Source organism: Ursus americanus, chromosome 7 (assembly GCF_024610735.1).
Source record: "Ursus americanus isolate L20-20 chromosome 7, mUrsAme1.1.p, whole genome shotgun sequence".
Lineage (NCBI taxonomy): Eukaryota > Metazoa > Chordata > Mammalia > Carnivora > Ursidae > Ursus > Ursus americanus.
The window spans coordinates 37,401,410-37,424,061 of NC_142133.1; the positions used below are offsets into that span (position 1 = coordinate 37,401,410).

General features: G+C 40.5%; 1 protein-coding gene across 4 annotated transcripts in view; it reads right to left on the minus strand.

The window, feature by feature from the left end:
* The window catches only part of EXOC6B (exocyst complex component 6B), a 600,442-nt gene that overhangs the window by 138,347 nt on the left and 439,443 nt on the right, over positions 1-22,652 (minus strand). For all 4 annotated transcript variants that reach the window (XM_045788250.2, XM_045788249.2, XM_045788251.2 and 1 more), the window contains one exon: positions 11,254-11,327. In XM_045788250.2, the coding sequence (XP_045644206.2) occupies positions 11,254-11,327 (74 nt within the window). The remainder of the gene's footprint in view (positions 1-11,253; positions 11,328-22,652) is intronic.

Sequence of the window (22,652 nt, forward strand, 5' to 3'; positions counted from 1 at the left end):
CATCTATCTAAGAAGGATGAATTTTACTCTACGTAAACTATGCCTCAATAAACCAAAAGACAAATAAAAGACTGTCTCACCAAGTGTTGAGGAGAATGTGAAACACCCGAACTCTCCCTCGCCGCCAGTGGGTGTGGAATATGGCAAACACTTTGGAAGAGTTTGACATTTTTTAAAATAAAGTTAAACATACACTTAGCTCAGACTCAACAATTTCACTCCTTGTGCTACCCAAGAGAAATGAGAGCACATATCCACACAAACACTTGCACATGAATGTTTACAGCAGCCTTATTCATAATACGCCAAGACTGGAAGCGACAAAGTGTTAGTAAATACAACAGGCAAATGATTAAATAAATTATAATATATCCATATAGAGAAATATCACTCATCAATTAAAAAAATGAACTACTGATACAGTCAATACCATGGATGAATCTCAAAATGTTACACTGAATGAAAATAAGAATAAATTCTAGAATTTTATATATAGAATATTATATATATTTTTTAGACTGTTACTTTTAAAATTAATTTTATTAAGCTATAATTTTATGTACAATAAAATAAACCTATTTTATGCATATAATTCCATGAGTTGTGACAAATATATACACCTGTGTAACTATCACCACCACCAAGAACATTTCTATTGTCCCAAGAAGCTCCCTTGTACTTTCTTTGTCTTCAGTCCTGTCCCCTTATCCCCAAGCAACCACTGATCTACTCTCTGTCACTACAGATTAGTTTGCATTTTCTAGAACTTTATATAAATTTTAGAACTGGATTATCAAATAGTTCCTTTTTATTGATGAGTGACATTTAGGTATATGATAATTTATTTAGTCATTCATTATATTTATGAACAACTGAAAACAGATTCTAGGCTACAAAAAAAGAAGATTTTATAATAACTTGGAAGGCTTAAAATGCTGGAGTAAGCATTATCATGTTACTTAATATTTGGTAGGCCTATAATCAAAGATAGTAGGAAACTACATCTTCAGGAGGGCAAATAATTTGCCAAATGTCACAGCTGGTCCCCGGTCTGCCCAATTCTAAACTTCTTAACCACTATGCTGTCTTAACACCTGGTACAGGGTTTGTGGGATTTGTGGACATAGGAGAGTCCCATTTTTCCTAATGTTTAAAGTGTTTAAACATTATGTTTAAAAAGACATAGAAGGAAGAGTTTAGAAGTTTAAGAGGCCAACCAAGAGTTTTCCTTCTCCACACTTATGGGATTTGGTAAACTGTTAGTGCTCAGCATTTAGAATAGACTCTAACCAGCTCTCTGCTAACCTCTTGGGAATAGATCCTAAGTCCCCAGATTTACTAGGATCTTGCCTATATAACTAGTTTGCCAGAACCAGTTTTTCTTTTCCATGAGATAATCTTAGCAAATGTTACAGAATACAATGTGAAAAGGGAACATCAGAAGCTAATCTAGGAAAGTGAAGGGTCCTTTCACATCAATGCTATCCAGAAGAGCCTCTTGCCTGAGTTCAACTTCATTTCATGTTAATAATCCCTTAGTCAGATCTTAGAATGTCATAGTATCTTTCTCTCTGGCCACATTCTCAATGAGTTATTTTGCTCTTGAAATTAAGAAAGACTAAGAAAGAAATGATCCTGGTTAATCAAGGAGGAGCTACTTTAAGAAATGAGAATCTCACAGATCTGACTGTTCGGTCATGTCTGAAATTGGTCCCTTTGCAGCTCCCTGTCTGATGATATGCACCCTATGAAAGGCTCCTTTCTACATATAGCTGTCTCAGGGAATCAATCTTTCCTGAATCAATCTTTCCTGACTGTATCTTTGCCTCTGCAACTTGCTCAGTCTAGTTTGCCTCCCACCGAAGTTCTTCCTTTCCTGTGGTTCCTGTTCCATTTTTGCTTCGCCCTTGAGACTTAACACTTTCAATTGTCTTTTTGGTGCCCTACCTTTACTGATGCTATCTGGTTCCCCTTTTCCAGTCAGTCCTCTCTCATTTCTTTATGCATTTCTAGGAACTTGCCTAGAAGGAGGGTTTTAATCTTCAGATCAGGGTTCTAGATGCTCTTTTTGGTCCTTGTTCCCCAGGAGCCCATGCTTGCAACTGTGGCTCCCAAGTAGCGAATTCTCTTATAGCTAAGGGGCTTCTTTCTTGGCAAATTGAAATACGTCCCAATTCCCTAAATCTAGCCCTTTGCTGTCACTCTCTGCTGCCCTCCAGCGGCTGTCAATAGGATGCAGGGGTTAATAGATTCAAGGCCTGGCTCTTTTGCCCTTTCCCTGGCCTGTGAACACTTGTTCACTAGTAGGACACTAAGGCAGTGCAGTTAATGGAGACAAGATTTGTGTTCAGAACCTATTAGGCTTTAAGTTCCGCCAGAACTACCACAACAGCCTTTGATACTACTGCTAGTCCCAGGGAAATTCACTGGTGATGACTCCCTTGTCCTTTCTCCTGAGGATGTGATTACCTCAGAAATTTACAAATTCTAGGTTTGTGGGTATGCAGATTCACGCTGCGTGTTGAGGTACCTACCTCTAAGGCTTGGCTTGCTGGGAGAAGCAGAGAGCAGTACAGAGCTTTGCTCTAGCCCCGGCAGCACGCCTCACAGCTTACCTCAGTCTCTCTTACAATATAGCATGAGAAGACCACCAACGCTGCCCATGAGGAAAGGGAGAAACTGACTTCCTAGCTCTTCCCACAAGAGCTGAAATGGAATGAAACTCTAGCCTCTGAATGGACAGACTTTGCTATGAGGCTATCCAGAGTGCTGCTGGCACCATGCCCACTTTAAAAGTGACAGTCATTCCATTGGAGCAAAGGCGTAGAAGGTTGTTGCAGACTGGACTCACACTTCTGGAAAAAGTCCTTCTAGCATCCACTGGAAAGGCTGTTTGATGCTCTGTTGGAACACCTAAGTGGCAGAGCTCTGCCTCTGGGTAAAAGTATTAAACGATTCTGTTGACCAAGCTTTAGATTAGACTTCCCATCTAACCCAAGACTGTGCCAATATGGGTTGACAACAACAGTGGATAATGTTAACCTGGGGGGCCCATGAGTCAAAGGCCAAACCCAATGTAATATTCATAGGAAAATATATCCAAAGTCTGGTGTTTTGTTTCCTGCCACCCAAAAGACTACCCACAACTGCTCCTAACTAAAATCCTTCACCCACTGCTTGTCTGCCATTAATAAGGGCCCTGACAGGGTCCATAGTGCCTGTCATTCATGAGTCAGCATTTCCAGACTCATAAACTCCAAAAAGGAGGATCCTCAAAGACGCTCAGAAGCTACCTCTTTACCAAGCACAAATGTGCAAAGAACCAAATGTTTGCCACTCACATTCCTGCTAAGTGGCTATGCTTCCTCTCTGAGGAAAAGCAAAGCCCCTGGAAAATACACACGGGTATTCATCAGACCTTCCACCTTCCTTTCAAGAACCCCAATTATTCTTCATTGTGAAAAATCAATGTGGAATCTACCTCTTATAAGCTATCATGATCTCAGTGTGGCTAGCATCCACTACTAATATTTGCACCTTCTCCTTTGACTTCTAATCTCTTGAAAAAACTCCATGAGACTTTAGAAATCAGACTTCCAAACTGCTAAAGTGATCTCCACAGTGAGAGGATAATAAATAGAAAATGGCCTTCCTAACATGCTGTGATGTCATTTGGCCCATTTTCCTAGCATTTATATGACATCTTATGTGATTTTCTATACCGAAGACTTGTACTCTGCTTGGATATTATTTCGTGAGATCCTGGTCTGGAAAAAAAATGGATTCTGTATTAAAAAAGAAAAAAAAAAGCCCTGAGACAATTTTTGAGCTCACCTCCTCTCTAGTTAAGAGGTTGTTATGAGGTGAGACAAAGTTTCAGCAGTTTTAGAATAGACTCTCCTCCAATCAACCAAAGGTGTTTCGTAAATCTCAGAATGTGTCACGTATTACTGGTAATTCCTTCTATGAATGTTCCGTGATGGCCCAGTTATAATGTCCCAAGCAAGGGAAGGAAAGAGACCTCATTCGCAGTGGCTGCAGCAGCATCCCAGTGGCTGAAGCCCTTATTTATCCAGGCTCCATCCCGTGTGTGCTGATCCAGCCTTGACTTAGATGAGGTCAAAAGTCGAGCTCAGTGGAGTCTATCCTCAGTAATGTTCCTATTTATATATTTTACAGAACCAGGCCCAAAGGTGTTAGCTTTCCCCTGCTCAGGAACAGGAGTTATTTGCTGTCAGAGCTTCCTTTGAGGTTAAAGGTATCATTCTGAAGGTTATTGCTGTCTGCCAAAACAACTTGGGCAAAACAGTTTTGTCACAACAACCAAAAAACCCTACTTTCAAAAACCAAAGGACCACCTTTTGAAGCGTTTCAGGCTGACCATCTTATTTATGCCAGGCTGCCAAATCATAGCTATAAGTTCTTTGCTGAAAGTCTGTGTATCAGTGTACAACAGACTTGGCCTTGCCCTGGGGATCTTGCCAGAAAGTTCTGCAGCTATTCCTAAAATTGACCAATATGGCATCAATACAAAACAAACAAACAAACAAACAAAAAATCTAGACCAAGTGGCATCCCCTTGGAGCATGAAGGCCACCTGAGGGGAGATTTTGGCAAGAGCAGAACGTTGAAAAGGCCTGCTTTATAAGCACAGGCAACTACACAAGAATGGGAGCTCCCAAGGGCAGTGTGATTCACTGCACCGTACCAAGTACACCAGTGTACCCACTGTAACAGTGCTAGGCATAGTGCTCAATGAATGAATGAATACGTTCTGATTGGGGCGGTCTCTATCTATATCCAAGTGTTCACTATGCCTACATTAAAACATGGACTACGGTCTGCAGGAACCTTTAGTAACTCTGTATCAGCAAAAGAGATCTGTGTAGGTAGTCTGATATTATTACTTTAACTTCTTTTAACCACCAGATGCCTTCAGGATATGATGACTCTGGATTTCATTTCTGAAATGACATCTAACCACATATACACGCTACCATACCAGTAGTGCAGACGATCTCTTCCAAGATAATGTGCTTAATGGCTTAACCCATTCCTTCTGACCCCACCATCCACATCAGTCGTAGCAATGACATCTTCCAATTCCATGAGTTACCAAGCTATTTGATTTCTGACTCCGGTGCAAATGACTCCCAATTTTACAGGCCATTATTTATTCAAGATCATACATAATCTGGAGGTCAACAGAATACTTCAAGTGAGCACTTGGAGAGTATTTCTACTAACATTACTGGTCCAGACACTTTACTACTAGAGGATTTGCGGATTTGCATACCACTCTGTCTTCCTCCACTAAGAACATCCTTTCACAAAAATATTCCCTTATTGACTCTCCCCACACCTCTCGTTTCCTCCACCATGACTCCTTGGCAACTGCTCAGGAAACACTTGGGAAAAGTACAGGTCACCCCCTCCCCAAAACCCCAGGTTACGTTACAGCAGGTTAAAAACCAATATTAAGAAGTACATGTGGGAAATGGCTTTCTTTGTGTTAAATACAGCTTAACCATTGCGCTGAAAAAATAGAAGACCACCACCTGAGGCCTTGTAAGATGTGAGCCTGCCCTACCCTGACCCAGGTCTCCCTATGTAGTCTCCTAGTTAGGGCTTGTTTAGACTGGTTAAGGAGAAACATTAAAAAAGAAATTCTATTTACTATATATCATTTTGTTATGTGCCGTATCGGACAAATTCAGTTTTGATATCAATGGGTATCCTACGGAGGTTAAAACATAAATGGTTATTAAGCAAAGTTAACATTTTTCCACAAGAGCCAAGAGCAGTCAAGCAAAGAGGGAATGTCCCTCTTTGTGGGCATGTTGTTTATTAGACTCGCAGGCAGGGCAAAAGAAAAGAGCAGAAAATTTGATTCCAAAACCAAAATTTCATTGAATCGGATCAAGACAGGCTGGAGAATAGGAAGGGCAGTTGTACACAGTCGGGTTCTTGGGCTGTTCTCGGGTCTGCACACCTGATACTAGCTGACAGCACTGACTTCACCACTGCTTCTAACAGGAATAAAACATCAGAATTTGTTCGACATTGCCAAAGAAATATACAATTACTTCTCTCAGGTCCTATACTTGTTTTTAAGGCAAGTTAAGTGCCTGCAATGGAAAATGCACCGTGTTTACTTTAGACCGAAGGTTTAGAAATCGGGGAATAACTGGCCTAGGGGGAATGTCACCAGCTCCATCTAAAAAAAGCCATAGATATCTTGGGATGGCTTTGCTGTTTAAGAGTCGTTGCCAACAAGCTCCATTCAGGAGATCTGATGCAATGTCACAACTGAGTTCATTCAGCTCTATAAACACTTAGTATATCGGAAGTAAATAACAGTCGGGGCCAAGGAACAGAAAATAACGTTACTGAAGAAAAGAACCCATTCAACTTTTCCTGTTGGTCAAATAGGTAAGGTGAACAGCCAGAAATTAAATGAGTGATGTAAATAATTAATTAATCTGGGGGAGTTAAGACTCCCTCACAATGAATGGGAATAACAAAAAGGTGAAATGTTCCGGGGTGGCCCACAATAAGCAGGGTTTGATGAGAAGTATAGGACATTAAAAACAAAACAAACAACACAAAACAGAGGTCCATGAGGATGCTGAACAGTAAAAGGAAAGAAGAAGAGAAGTTAAGAAACGGGAGCTTAAAGAAATTAGTCTAAGACTTAAAAGAAGGAAAGATAGTCGAGATCCTAGTTAAATTGACCCCCATCTGTTCTTAAACAAAACTTAAAACTGGCTATTTTCTATGCTTAAAACACTTTCCTCTCTCACCAATGCCTGGCTTTCTTTCAGCTTAACTTTCCACTTTTTAAATGATATATTTTAACAACTACTTAGGTTCACAAAGACCTCTCCACTCTAAGGCCCCTTTCTGCATTTATAGATACATCGTTTGTATAAAGGTCTTTCATCCCAACCAGAGGATAAGTTAAAGTCGATTTTCCCACTTCTTGACTCTGGGCTGGCCCTGTAACCAGCTCTGGCCAACAGAATGTGGTGGGAATGATGGTTTACCAGTTCCAAGTGTAGACCTCAAGGGGCTTGCACATTTCCCCTTGCTCTCTTGGAACCTGACAATGTGTCACGTGATCAAGCCTGGGTCAGGCAGCTGGCGGATGAGACATCACATGGAGCAGAGAACAGTCAGTCTAGCTAAGGCATCCTAGACCAGGCAGTCCCTAGACAATCTAGTGCTGGACCTCAAGGTACGAGTGAGACCGCTGAACCTATCCTGATTGCCAATCTGTAGAAACTTGAGTTAAATAAATCGTTCTTCTATTAAGACAACACGTTTTGGGGTGCTTTGTTATGCAGCAAAACATACTGAAATAACTGAAACATACACAATGGCTCCATCCTTCCAATGTAATACTTATTACAGTGTGACTTATATTAAAATTAAGTATTTGCTGATCAGCTCTTTGTTCCTGGAGGACAGAGACTGTATTATATTCATTTGTGTACTCCCACAGCACCTGGGTGGTGCTTTGTTCACCCTAGGCACTCAGTGTGGTAAGCCGACACGAAAATCAACTGAAGTTCAAATTCTCATGTTCATCAGCACTATGTACTTAATGCTTAACAACAGAAGAAAAACACAAACTATAGCACTATTAAAGAATCAAATCACTACTGAGAATCTACTATTGGCCTTGTATTCTAATTACAATTATGAAGCATTAAGGGCTGGCAATGACTAGTACTTGGAATGCACGCACCACTTCAAGATTGTTAATAAACAAGCCCTTTAGGGTGTCCTTGTCAAGATTTCACATTAACCCAAGTTTGGATTTTGATAAAATTTGCACACATATTTGACATATGAATGTGAAGTTGTAGTGCAACCCTACTTTTATGAACTTAGAAGTTTAAAAGCATAAAGTGGCAAAGGAGATTTTGATTTGCACTGTCTAATTCACATTATTATCAACAGCAGGCTTTCTATGCCCAGAAGTCTGACAAATGAGATAAGTACGTTCATGGGCATTAACTATGAGGTGCTGTACACTTGTAAAACATCATGAAAGCTTGTGTATTCAAAATGTCATTTCACTCTTTTCCTTACGAATTAGGAAACTGAGAACAGACAGGACAGGTGGGAGAAAATGAATAGTTTTGCTGTCCATATCTGATTTGCTTCCTAATTGAATTTCTATAGCTTTTAAATGACACTCTACTATTATAGTCTATACAGAGATGATCTCATCCAATATTCTATGTTTTGATTATTTTAAAAATTATCGTTCACTTGATAGTGTCTGAAACACTCTGAAGCAGGAGGACATGAGAGCATGATCAGAACAAGTATGCCCATAAACCAGTGAGGCAAATACGGTCGATGACAGCAAAAGAAGACCCCTGCTGCCCTGCGACTATGGTGTCCTGCATGGGCCTATGCGCTGTAACTTGCCCTAACTTTAACTTCTTCCTTTAACTTCTGCCATGCCTGTTTAATTTTGTTATCTCAGACTAATGAAGGGCACGATGATGAAATCAGTTAATAAGCTAGAAAACCGAATCAGGACCGAAAGCGGTTGGGACCGGCTAGAATGATAAAAATCTGTGTTGTTAATAATATGAAAGAAAAATTAAATCAACTGTAGAAGAACTACATGAGGAACGGGTGACGGTGTTACACGTGACAAAGACTCAGCTACTAGCAGAAGACACTCAATAAAGCAGGAGGCAAAGCCTGTCCCCAGACGGTGACGCGCTAGTAACAACGTAAGGAATCAAAGGGGCCGAGTTAAGTGAGACGGATTTTAGCCAACTTAAGAAATATCTTTCTAATAATCAGACTGTCCTAAGGTGGACCTTGCTGGTTTGGGGCAGTGAGTTCTCTTCAAGGGGGATACGCAGGCACATTCTGGGTGCCGTGCAGGGTTTCAAGGATCAAGCCAAAGGTTATACCGCATGATTTTTAAAACTGACCCCCAACCCCCAAATTCCATAACTCTATTACAGGATTCCGAAGGGAACATGCAAAAGGACAATATACTCAAGGACACTTAATTGTGCATCATTCGCGGTCAAGATATCTCCTCTGGAGATGTACTCTGAGGTGCTCTCCTTATGGTCTGAACATCTCCATAGCCCAGAAGTCTCCTTCTAAAAGGGTGCTCAGCTAAAATAAGTTATGAGAACAACTAAGAGGGACTGCAAAGAGATTAATATTTGCAGCATGGGACATGGAGGGATCATTTTTCTCACAATGATCTAACCTACCGGAGGCCTGCTGCTGACGAGCCTCAGCCTGGGAACTGGGGAAGTTTTTCAAATGATCTAGGTTAGAAAAGTTTAAGCTGTTTTAACAGAGACAGCCATAACTAGAAATTGGGTGACAGATTCAATAGGAAGAGGCATACTCTTCTTATTATTGAATTTTGGAGTTGGGGTTTCTCCTGCTAAAATATCATAAAAGGACCTCTGAGAACAGAAATGCGATGGCAAATCGGAACTTCAGCGTGAACAGCGGTGCTGAGAGCTCACAAGCATTTGAGCATTCATCCCCGGCTCAGATCCACCTCATTTTGGCTGTGCTTTCTAACTTACTCCCTTAGTTAACATTTTCTGCGAACACTAGTTGCTTTCCATAGGGACCAAAACCACAAACTAGAGAGAATGACCACGCTTCCTTCTCATGAATAGTAAGAAAGGAAAAATTTTTCCTTGGGTATGTCTCTCCAATGAAATTCAGTGTCTGCTTTCCAAGAAAAGCCAATCGGCTCAGAAGTTTCTGAGAAGAAACAGGGAAGAAAAGTCCCAACAGATAACACTCCATAAAATGCTAAAGCAAAAATCCCCCTCTTTCAGCCTCACGTCCTCCAAGGGGTTAAAACCTGTGTCTGTTGAGTTGCTGAATCCACAGGTGGAAGGTCTTAAGTGTGCAAAGAGATACTCAGCTCCATTTGTGACCATGCTGGGAAAGCCTTTATGTGTAAGAGAACCCCCACCTCGGCCCCCAAATATTAAGTTGACACACGTTTCTGGGACGCGGCCTGAATCCTCAAACTTTGGCGGTCTATAGAGACACAATTTTCTGTTTTCTGCTTAACAGGGCTTTCCAGAATTGTCATCAGATGACAGATTACACCACCCATCCACAAGGATTCAGGGGTAGCTCAGGCCATCCATTATGGGTTAAAAGCTGTTCCAGCATGAATCGAGTCACAGTGGTAAGGAGACTACCAATACAAGGGGTCCTATAGCTTTAAGAAATACTCTGGGCATCTAAAAGTTTTCAGAATGCAAACTATGTCAGCTCTGAAAACAAGAGGCACTGCATCATTATGGCAGGAGAAACAAAGCCAGCCCCCTTTTTAAAACAGACAAAAAAAAAAAGATTGTTTTAATAGGAGAGAAGCATCAGTCATTGATTCTTACTTCATTCACACTTTCTATCCAACCCCATCCATCTTCAGAGTGAAGAGATGACAGAGCCCAGTTAACTCTCTCCCTCTTTCGGCCCCCGCCCATCCTGTTCCTCTCCACCCAAAACACCAAGGCCTACCAACCTACCCATTTCAATCCGCAAGCAACAGCCCTATAGAACGACTCTTTCTATCCGATGGGCTTGCAAAAACTCAGGTACGCCTGAGTCCCGGCTTTCATCAACATTGCTTTAATAGGGTTGCCCGTCAGGCTAGCATGACTGGTCGGGGCCTTTGCTAATCACCTTCTAAAACCACCACTTAGTCACTCATGGCTGACCACATGCTACAAAGGAGGGGATGGGAAGATGTAAGGGAACAGAAAAAAGTCAACAAGCCAAACCAACAATCCAGAATGTAAAATATTTCATTTTTCTTAAATGCTGCCGCCCTCATTCTATCTGCAAACAAAAGTCCTCCGGGCAGGCAGTCTCTGCATCAGTGCACCTGCTAGCATTGGTTTGCCGAGTTATCTTTCTGCTGTGTCTGCAAAAGCCAACTATAGCACAATGGGTCACATCACTTGAGGGTCACTTGAGTCCCTCTACTCTCTGGGTCCCTCCTCCCACCTCCTGCCTTCCCTTCTACCCACAAAACCTTTAACTCCACCATAGCTAAGGATCCCAGATAGCTAAATAAAAGAGGTGGCCTCAAACACAGGGAAAAACCCTTAGGTCTCCAGTGTGAATCGCCAACGCCAATCCCCCTCCCCTCCCCTTTTCCTTAAGACCTGATGGTCTTCAGTCACACATCTTAAAAGAAAAACAAAAAACAAAAACACAAAGACTTACTTGTCTCAAGTCGATGAAGGCCAACTGCAGCGTGTCCTCCTGGAACCCAGGCACCGGGCCGGATCTGGCAAACTCTGTGGGAAAGAAAAGAGGATAAAAAGCGCCTTTAACTAACCATGGACAGGGAGATTGGCAGACGGATGACAGGGAAGACAAGAGAGGCTGGGGGAGAGGAGGACCAAGCTTCTAAGGAGTCATGTCTCTCTCCCTTCAGCTTCTTTGTTTGCCCTTCAAAATTCGTGTCATCAAAACACCATTAATTCCAGCATCCTGACAGCAAGGAAACTGTACTAATTCGACCTGAAATTTATTCCCATGAGCCGCGCTGGGCTTCAGAGTATTTGTTTTGTGAATGGACAAACAACTTGCAAAGGAGGAGGGAGTGGGGGAGAGAAAAAAGTTTTTCCTCTCAACACAATAAAATCTTCAGCTGTGAAACTCTTTTCAGTTCCGAAAGCTATTTATATTTTAGATCGCTGAAGGAATTTTCTAATTTCACGCCTGTCACCTCATTCCCCAAGCATTTATCAAAAAATATTCCCTGCCACATCATTAATTATTCCCTCACTGATTATTTGTATTATCTCATGACTGCATTATTGCCAACACACACACACACACACACACACACACACACACACACACACACACACCCAGCAGAAGCTGTCCCGATCCACTGCTTGGCTCTTGAGCAAAGGAGCATTTGCAGATATGAAAAGGCCCATCTGAATAAATCTCACTGCAAAAGCTTAAGGAACATTTGCACATGTTCATCCTACTAGCGTATTCTTTGTCCTTGACTTCTACTTCTTTCCCACTCTTGAAAATTCTTTTTTCTCTTCCCGCTACCCCAATTTAGTCTTAGGTCAAAGAGACCACATGAATGCTATTTGCAATTTACAGTAGCGCCTTGGGTACATCAGTTTATGACTCTGACTTCTACATCATTAACAAGAAGGTAACTGTACGGGGCTACAGGGACAAACACGAGGAACAGTTAAGAATGTCAAGTTTTATCGTCCCTAAGCCCAGCTTATTATGAAATCAAAAGGTCTTGTTTAAGCTCCCTACACACATGCACACCCGTGCATGAGCGCGCGCGCGCACACACACACACACACACACACGCCCCATGCAGAGAGAGAGAAAATTCAAGAGCTGGACAGTTACTATGTCTTGAATTCTCTCCGTAAAGCCGAAGTGTGATAGACATTTAACATCAATCTACTATTTACCTCAGAAACAACTCAAGTCTTGGCTCAAAGCAAATATGAAAAGGAATGTTTTCCTTTCAATTATGTTTTTCTCTAGGAATGAATTTAAGAAATTATACAGACTCGGTATCATACTTTTCTTTTGAAATGAGATAAAATCCATCAAGATATTTGCATAAATGCCTGGAAAATTACTTGCAACGTCCAGTAGTTGGCTAGATTTAAATTATGATTTGTGAACAATTATAGGAATTCCTGTTTTTTAAAAATATTTTCCATCTGGGGCTTCTTAGACCTAATAGGTTTTCATAACATCCTTGTCCCACTTAAAAAAATAATGCTAACATGTTAAGTTGCAGGGATTATGGAAACGTCATGTGAAACGAAATTTAATACAATTTATTAAACTAATATATAGCACAGACGTATTCTACAACCATACACAAATACTCTTATTTTAGACATTTCCACAAAAACGACTTGTAAGTGGAAGGAGAGAAACTGTATTTAGCATGATTAGCAGCATTAGGTTTTGATTTGCATTGAAAAGAAAATTCAAGTGCATTTGTAAGTTAACTCTATCCTATTACAGCCCAAATGATTCAAGTTTTAGAAGAGTGAAATCCTACAGCCGCACAAATACTTGATGAGGGCCATGTTAATAGAAAACCTGACACACGCCGTCCTCCATATCTTACAACAGCCATTACACGTGCTAACCTTGTAGAGAGCGGCTGTTCAAGTCCGATGGACGATTTTCCCATACTCTGCTCTTACAGAAAGCAGTTCTTTGAATTATAGCCACAGCCTCTCTTTTGGACAGCCTTGACCGTCAGTGGTCAGCTTAAATAAGCTTCCCGTGCTGGGTTCATCCCAGGTCGGTAGCTTTCCCCCATTGCCCCTGCATCAGCCAAGGCGACGCTGCATCATTTGAGGTACCGAAGTTCCACTGTCAGTAGGAACCTTTCTTGAGTCAAAAGTAGCGACTATCAAGGTGTTCTGCTTACCTACACATGTCCAACTCAACACAATTACCCTGTGATACGTGGGTTGAATGCCTGAGAGCTGGCTACCCATTCTCACATCTCCTTCTTGAGCATGCTCCCTGGGACCAAGGGATGACACTGCCGAAACCACGCAGGAATCCAGATGTGATACAGATTTAGTTCCCAGAGTCTCACTTTATAGGCCTCATTTTTATGACACACTGAATCTTCCAGGTTCCCAGAGGACATAATGGCTTTTTAGATTTGATTCTGCTTTTATAAATCGAAGGGAATCAAAGAGTGACAAGTGCATGAAGGTATGGCCAAGTACAGAGATTGAGTTCACATGCAGTTTATGGAAATGTTTGATTACTGGATATTGAACTTCACGTTTGTATTTTTTCCCATTGTTTCATGTGTGTCATTCTTGTCTTCTCATGTAGATAAGTAAACCCCTTAAGGATGAGGACCATATCGCTGAACCTAACAAGTATCTGAAATAGTAGATGTAAAACAAACACTCATATTAATTAAATAAGGTACAAAACCAGCAAGATTCGTTAACCACACATACTCTTCACCACCAATGAAAATCTTCGGATTGCAATAGGTAGTGTGTCCTTAACATGAGTATCAATAAGCCTGCTTTAGGAATTGGTGAGTTCTTTAAAATTACGTGCACAATGATTGAGGGGATGGGTTTTGAGGTGATAAATAGCAGAGTTTGAGCCCAAGATACTAGGTCTATGGGCACGGGCAAATTACTTAATCTCCTTAAAGCATCAATGGCTTTTTCTCAAAAATGAAGAAAACAGTGCATTCCTTATAGTGCTGCTATGAGGATTAAATGAAATAACACATATAAAGCAGCTGGCAGAGTGCCTGGCATATCATAATTGATTATCATTACAATTAGTTTTTTGTGTGAATATACGGTTCTCTGGGAAGAAGGTTCATAGCTTTTACTGAATTCTCAGAGGACTGGTGACCAAACAAAAGTTTAAAACACGCTGTTTATATACCCAGGACGAAACATTAGAAATGATTCAGCTACCGTTCAGTGATGTGTTAGTGAGTTGGCACTGCAAATTTATTTACAGGCAAATAGTTACGTCTTTCACTTAAAGGAAGCTGATATGACTAACAGTATGTTAACCACAGCACAGTGATTTTTATTGGTGTTATTTAAGAATTTCAATAAATGCATAAAATGGATCTCCTCTAATTTTCTGACTCAATATACCTTTAAAAACATGACTGTTCTCCTAGAGTTAATTAAAGCATAAGAAAATGTGAATATTTTAAATAAATGAACATTTGTATATATAGTCCGATTCCCACTCTATAAAATACAATATGCACAGAAAACATGACAGTAAGTACTCATTTCATAATGTTAACGGAAGCTGTTACAGATTGATTACAAGAGAGCTTTATTCTTCTTTATATTTTATAAACTTTTAAAATGAGTACAGACCACTTTCATAATCAAAGAAAAGGAAACAGAACACACACACTTATGCCAAAATTACTTAGTGGTGCTGATTTAGTTATACTTTCTCTAGTGACGAGAGAATAACTTGTTCAAGATTTAGCATTACAGGCAACTGGGATTGGTCTGCACACCCGAATTCCCAGAGGTTGCTCAACAGAAAGAGAAGAAAACTACACATTGGAGGGGGGCAAAGAGCCCCAGTCTATGTAACAGGCTGATGCCTAGACAAATTGATCCCATGTACACACAAGAAGCCTCTCTTTAGCGTGCCAAATGGAAATCTTCCTTCTTTTGAAGTCAAAAAGGGGTACAAGTACGCCATCATGACTAAGTAGAACCAATGTACATATGGGACACAATGGACAAGTCCCTTTGGGACTTATCTCTAGATTCCAAGATCTGTAAGAGGTTTTCAGTCTCCAAGGGCTTCCAAAGCCTGAAGTTCTGTAGAGTAGCCAAAGTATCGCGAGACTAGATGGTGCTTGCTCTATTTCAAACAGACCCAAACCCGGGCCTTTGACCAGTATGTGTTACTTAGGGGCTGAGTCAAGGTTCCAGTGAGGCTGGGAAGAAAGCTTCCTCTTCAAAACTTGGTTCAAATTAGTAGTGCTCCTGACTACCACTGGCGGATTTTCCAGAGGGCTCTGCTCTGCCCAGCAGCTCTTTCCTGCCCTTGTACTATCACTGGTAGGGACTCTCGGAGTCAAAGCTGCCATCAGGGCTTGACTCCAAGAACCAATTTGCAAATGTGAAAAATCTTTTAATGATGAAACTGCCAACTCATTGAAGTTTATAAAGGAAATCTTTTCATTAAAAAAAAATAATAAAAAGGAGGTGTAAAAGTTACAGAAAAGAAGGTATATTGTTAAGTGAAGGTACAAGTGGGGAAAGAAAATCACACAAAGTATTTTACTTACCAAATATTCAACATTCCTTCACATTCTTATGTATACTTAAGTCTCTGAGATTTGGCAATCATTTTTAAAAACAATATTTATTTCTCAAAAATATCCAGTAGGTTTACATTCCTAATAATCTTCATATTAAAAATTACCAAAAGAGAAGAAGAAGGGATGCCATTAATTTCAAAATGCTTTCTAGACTTTTTGAAGGCTGATCTTATAATCAACTAACACTATCACTTAGAGGGGGAAGGAAAAAAAATTTTAAATAAACTTTAAAATTATCTGGTACATTCACATTTGACTGAAGAAAAAAAATTATAAACACCATAGAACCCTAATTAAAATAAAATGGTAGAATCAGATTAGAAGGGGCTTTGAGAAAGTCAAAATGACAGTCTACAATCTGTACATCTAGATAGGACATCAGGGAGCTTATCAAAAGCAAGTTGGGAGAAACAAAATAAAATTAGTTCTTCTGAAGTGACTCAAGGGGAACAATCATGTTTTTAAGGGTGTACTGAGTCACAAAATTACAGATCTATTTTATGCAAATCGTCCACGGAACAAGAACAATTTTTGAAAGAAGAAGAGCAACAAGGTAAAATTTATTTCAGAAAAGCAAACTAGTACAATATTTGACAAATAGGTTAAACAGTAATTGTTGGAGAAAACCACAATTGGTTTACATAAGAGGAAGTTGAAAAGACAGGGGGCAAAATTGTAACCAGAGGTCCCTGGATACCGTCGTTTACTTTTGCTCCCAGCGAACGTCCAGGTCGGACAACAGACAAGACAGCATCACCAGCCCTCACGGAAGTGATTCGAGGTTTGGTTCTGGCCAAAACGCCAGGTGAGAAAGAAAACGCTGTACCCAGGAGCCCAAAGTATGTTGGCTACTTGTTTATACCTTAGGGTCACGTCAGGTCACATGTGGGTTTTGTGGGATTGAAAAAATAAGAGCCGCTGTTGCTGTATTCACATAATGGTTTCCTGGTCTCTGGCTCCCTGGAGCCGCAGGTAAGGGGTGTGCCAGACCTCGAAGCGTGGCTCTGGGGAAGCTAACCCCTTCTTGCATCACTTCACAGTAGCTCCACTAAGCTAATTACAGAGAGGAGCTGATAGACTCCGCAGGGAATCCACTCAGGGCCCTGCTGGTCAGAGAAAGGTCGGCCAGAACATGAGGAAGTAAGAACGAAGGAGACAGATATCCAGGAGACAGGAAAAGGAGGGTGGGAGGGAAAAAACACCTTGCAGATGCTACTGACTCTTGTGTGGAAGTGTGCTCCCACGGACATGGGATCATAAAAACCAGACAGCGTTATTTAGCCAGGGTAGGACTCTGGGCTGCACATGATTCTCTGCTTTTTCACACCTTACGTATGTAACTCACTACATCTCCCACCCCAAGAAGGGCAGAGGAGAGCACAGGCTAACTCGAATGGATTCTCAAAGTTCTGGGAGAGAAACCTGATGAAAAGTGATGATATTAAAATCTGATTGCAAATGTCAAACCGGTACTCCAAACAGATTTACAAATGACTATTAAGTTCAATTTTCCAAGCTCCTTTTGCCCTGAAAGACCACGGAAAGCTAGGACAGAGAGAAGTGGCTTTTTAATTAGGAAAGAATTAATCTCCCATACGCGAAGAAACGGCCCCCAGCAAGAAGGAACTTCCATGCTGCTGCTAAGTAAGCAGGCCAATCAATCTCCACCTGGCTGTCCCCAGACCGCACCGCTGAGAGGAGAGGAGGGTCCTGGCACTTGCATGACTGGTGTCAGTGACAGCACACATTCACCTGGAGAGAAAAGCTGTTGCATGAGGAGTAAACCTAAAAAGCAGAGAAGCCGATCTCTACTTCTTATTTAACATATAAGAAGAATCAGTAAACAGTTTCATGAAATTGGTTAGCTGACTCTAGCAAAGCAAACTAAAAACTACATCTGTTCAAGATTGAAAAGACGGTGATGATGTAAGTTCCTACCATTTCATGAAGTCCAGGGGGCACTGGGTGATTTATGGAAATAAAGTGCTATTCTTTGTCTGAAGAAAGAATACTTTAAATGAGGGATAGGAATCCTTAGCTGCGGTCACTACATTAAACAGAGTGACTTCTGCATTGTGCGGTTCTTTGCAGAGGAAGAAGGGCTCAGGAAAGTCAAGAGCTTCACGAATGACAGAACAATGTCATGCCACGTGGCAGTGGACTTTACCTTAATATTCCACAGAAAAATAACAGCCAAAAACAGAGCAAGAGCTGACGTAGGACTCGAGCGTACAGCCTATAATCCTAAAGCGGAAGGAAGCGTTTGTAACCACTGAGGACTTCTACGGATGGGAAAATTAGGGCCCAAAAGGTTAAGTCAGTGACCTAGTTAGAGTCTGATCCTTCTATTATTTCAATATGCATCCCCCACCTGGAATGTCCAAAAACAAATATTCACTTTACATTTCCTTTATATGCATATGAAATATTCCTTCCCATGTATTTATAGTTAGGAATAATAAAATCATAAAAATATACAGATTTGTACAAAGTCATAATTTTCCTCTGAAGTTCCTGAATGCTTCACCATTTTGCAAAAAAGGGCCAATTTCATAATATATCTTTTAAAATTATGGTGAAAAGAAGCTTCTTCCAATTAGCAATCAGCAGTGCTTCTGTGTATAATCTCTGGAAAGCTGAGGATCTGCCATGAGAGAGGTGGGCTTCCTGAGAGAGAGATGAGAAAGACTAGTGCTCTGAAGTAGTAACTTTATATCCTTGACATTTTTGCTGTGCTTTTAAGGACTTAATTTTATCCATGTGTTTGTTCAGCACTGATGATTCTGCTGTACGAACATATACATAGAGCTGTGGCTAACGGAAATTTTACAGAAGGATTTTGAGAAGGATTCTGCAGGTCATTTAACATAACAGCGAAAATCAATTTTCTAGAAAAGCACTGTCCAAAAAGAAACGCAAGCCCCATGTGTAATTTTAGAATTTCTAGTAGACACATTAAAAACAGAAACAAAATAATTCATTTTAAAATTAATAATATATCTTGTTTGACCCAATATATATATATATATAATATTTCACTTTTAACATGAAACTAATATTTTAGGGGCACCTGGGTGGCTCAATCAGTTAAGTGGCCGCCTTCAGCTCAGTTCATGATCTCAGGGTCCTGGCATCGAGCCTCACGTTGGGCTTTCTCCTCAGCGGGGAGTCTGCTTCTCCCTCTCGCTCTCCTTCTGTATTCTCCCTCTCTCTCTCTCTCTCTCAAATAAATAAATAAAATCTTAAAAAAACATGAAACTAATATTTTAAAAATTATTCATGTTTGGGGCAGCTGGCTGCCTCAGTTGGAGAGCATGTGACTCTTGATCTCAGAGTCGTGAATTCAAGCCCCACATTGGGTATGGTGTCTAGTTTAAAAAAATTATTCATTTTTTTTTCAAAATTCGGTATGTATTTTACATTTACAGCACATCTCCTTTCTGACTAGCTACATTTCAAATGTTCAAACGGCCGCTTAAGGCTGGTAGCTATAGCACTGGACAGCCCAGCTTTAGATGATGTCAACTATAATGAACGTAAATTAAAATTAATTGTGCCAGGGGCGCCTGGGTGGCTCAGTTGGTTAAGTGTCTGATTCTTGGTTTCAGCTCAGGTCGTGATCTCAGGGTGGTGAGATCCAGTCCTGTGTTGGGCTCCAGCTTGGCGGAGAGTCTGCTTGGGGTTCTCTCTCTCCCTCTCCCTCTACCCCTCCCCCAGCTCACATTCTCTCTCTCTCTCAAAAATAAATAATCTTTAAAAAAATTAATTGTGCCAAGAATGACTTCAGATTTTGAAACGACAAAGAATGAGCATTTTTATTCGTAGCAGTATGAATTCTATCTTTCACATTGGCTATGAAATTAGGATTGAAGCAATGCCCATGATACTACACAATGGCTTCTACTCAGTTCAGATTATAAAAGTGTGTTGCCCATAGAGAGCTATAGACTTCATATATTCTTCACCTTGCCCATCAATACATTTTTATATTACCTCTCTATTAATCCTGACACTTAGATTCTTATGTTTCTTCTCTTCAACCCATTTTCGCTCTCTTACACAGTCGTCCCCCCTTATCTGCAGGGGGATATGTACCAACTCACCCAGCGGATGAGCACTGAACCCCATATATACTATGTTTTTTCCTATACATACATAGCTACGTTAATTTCTAAATTAGGCACAGTAAGAGATTAACAACAATAATAAAATAGAAAAGTTACAACAATATACTGTAATAAAAGTTACGTGAATGTGGTCTTTCTCTCTCTCTCAAAATAGCTTACCGTACTATACTTATCCTTCTTGTGATGACGTGAGAAGATAAAATGCCTGCGTGACGAGATAGAGGAGACAAGTGACGCGGGCGCTGGGATGCAGTGTTAGTCTACTACTGACTTCTGATGATACCTCAGAAGGAGCATCGTCTGCTTCCAGATCACAGGTGCTCTTGGGTAACTGAAACCGCAGGAAGCAAAACTGCGGGTAATTGGAGACTATGGTACCTAATTTATAATAATTTTTTCAATTTATCCTGTTGAAAGTATTCTCAAATCATTTTTGGAAAAAGCAGTAGGGTGTCAGTTTTTTCAACTGATGATATTGAGGAGGATGTAAGTTTCTGGGGACAAAGCTCATTGCCTCAGTTTCCCCAGCCAATGATGACAGTAACAATCCTGATCTATCACTGCAAAATAAGGTGCAATATAAGGTGCAATATAAAATAAATGCTGACTTGTTAAAAGGAAAAGTATCAAGACTCACTATCAGAACTCAGAACAGGGTGGAGGTATATCATATGCACTATGAAAAATGCTGAAAGTCAGAGACATGACTAAGGCAGATTCCACATGGGAAGTGCCCAAAGTTAAAAAAGCTAGATTTTTTAAAAAGTCAATATAATTCTTTTCAAACAGAGTATTTAGTATTTCTTTGGTATATATTTCATGGATGTTCTCACAATTTGCTAGGAAAACAAAGTCTCATAATGCAAGCTGGTGTCCACAAAAGATAGATATATCATTAGCTAAGGTAACTGAGATTCTAGTCCTTTCTAAAATTCACTTATGTGACCTTGGGCCAATCATGTAAGTTTTTAGTACCAGATGTCTCTGCTGTAAAATGAAGGTAATAATATTTCACTTCCTTAAAGCTATAGGACTAAATGAAATATACTCTTGAGGTCTGTGATATCATAAAGAATATATCTGGTCTTTGTCCCCAGCTCCTGGAATACCGCTTCACATACCCTTGAAAGCTCCTGAGCAACAGGAGGTGCGATTCACAGTGATCTTCTTTTGACCATACCTAGGTTTATGCTAACAAGGTTGCTCAAGTATGCCCTTAGTTTTAAGGGAGGGGCTGGACCAGCCAGAAAGACAAAGCTCATGATCAGAGGGTTATAATTTTCAGCCCCAATCCTAGTCTCCAGGGAGGGTAAAGGGGCTAGAGATTGATTTCATTTATGTAGCCAATTACTTATTCAATCGTGCCCATGTCATGGAGGCCCATATAAAAACCCTGGACACCAAAGCTTAGTAACTCTTCGTGATTAGTGAACACACTGCTGGGCTGGAAGGGTGACATGCCCAGATTCTAATGAGGAGAGGACATGAAAACTCTGTGCTGTCTCCCTCCTCCCCAGGACTCTGACCTGGGCATATCTTCCATTTGGCTGTTCCTAAGTTACAGCTTTTATAATGAAACTATCATCAGAAGTACAGAACTTTCAGTGATTTCTGTGAGTTTTCTAGTGAATTACTGAACCCAAGGGAGCATGGGGAGCCCTGAATCTGCAGTCAGCTAGAAAGAAGTATGAGTGGTTTGGACACCTGAGACTTGCAGCCGATGTCTGAAGAGAGGCAGTCTTATGGGACCGACTCCTTAACTTGTGGAGTCTGTAATAACTCCAGGTTTTAGTGCTAGAATTGGATTAAATTGTAGGACACCCCATTGGTGTCAGAGAATTGCTGTTGGAACACAAAGTCCCATCCAGGTCAAGTGCAATGTAACTTGACATGGGGTCCATTTTAACATCTAGGCTATAGCCATACACATGTCCCAGCATAATTAAGGTGAAATTATTGGAACTGGATACGATAAAATAGTATGTTTCCCCCCCTACATGGCCACTTCTTCATTGAATTAAAAATTTAAAGATATTAAATTAAAACAAGTCTTCATTATTAGAGATCATTTCTAACATGGCAAAGTAAAAAGTTCTGTACATCTTGCCCAGAGAAAGTTAACATTTTCTTTTTTTACTAGCTTTGCTTTTTTGCTTCATGAAATTGTTTGACTATCCGCTGGGAAGTTTTTCCCCTACAATGGAAATTTAATGTAAAGTATTAAAGCAGTGATCTAACATCCATGTTAAATGTCTGCATTAGATCAATATCAACATAAATACTACTCTCCCATTCTGGTTACATAGGCTAATGGATTTACCTCCAGAGCTCAAGACCTAAATGTAGGATCCTCAGGATCCATCTTACTTAGAGAACAGAAACTGTGCCACTGAGAACTCAGTTTAGGGTGTGTTTTCCCTTTTCTCTTTCCCCCTAAAACAAACAAACAAAGACACAAAAACAAAAGAAGAGAATCTCTGTTAGTGCAACCGGAGCCCTTCGGCTGACAGTCACTACGTAAAGGGTCAAGGGACGGACTTTGGACACAGCTCCTGAGCTCTAGAAGGATTAAGGATTTTAACTCCTAGGCACTGCTGAGAGGCAGGTTAGTATTTAAAGAGAATTTA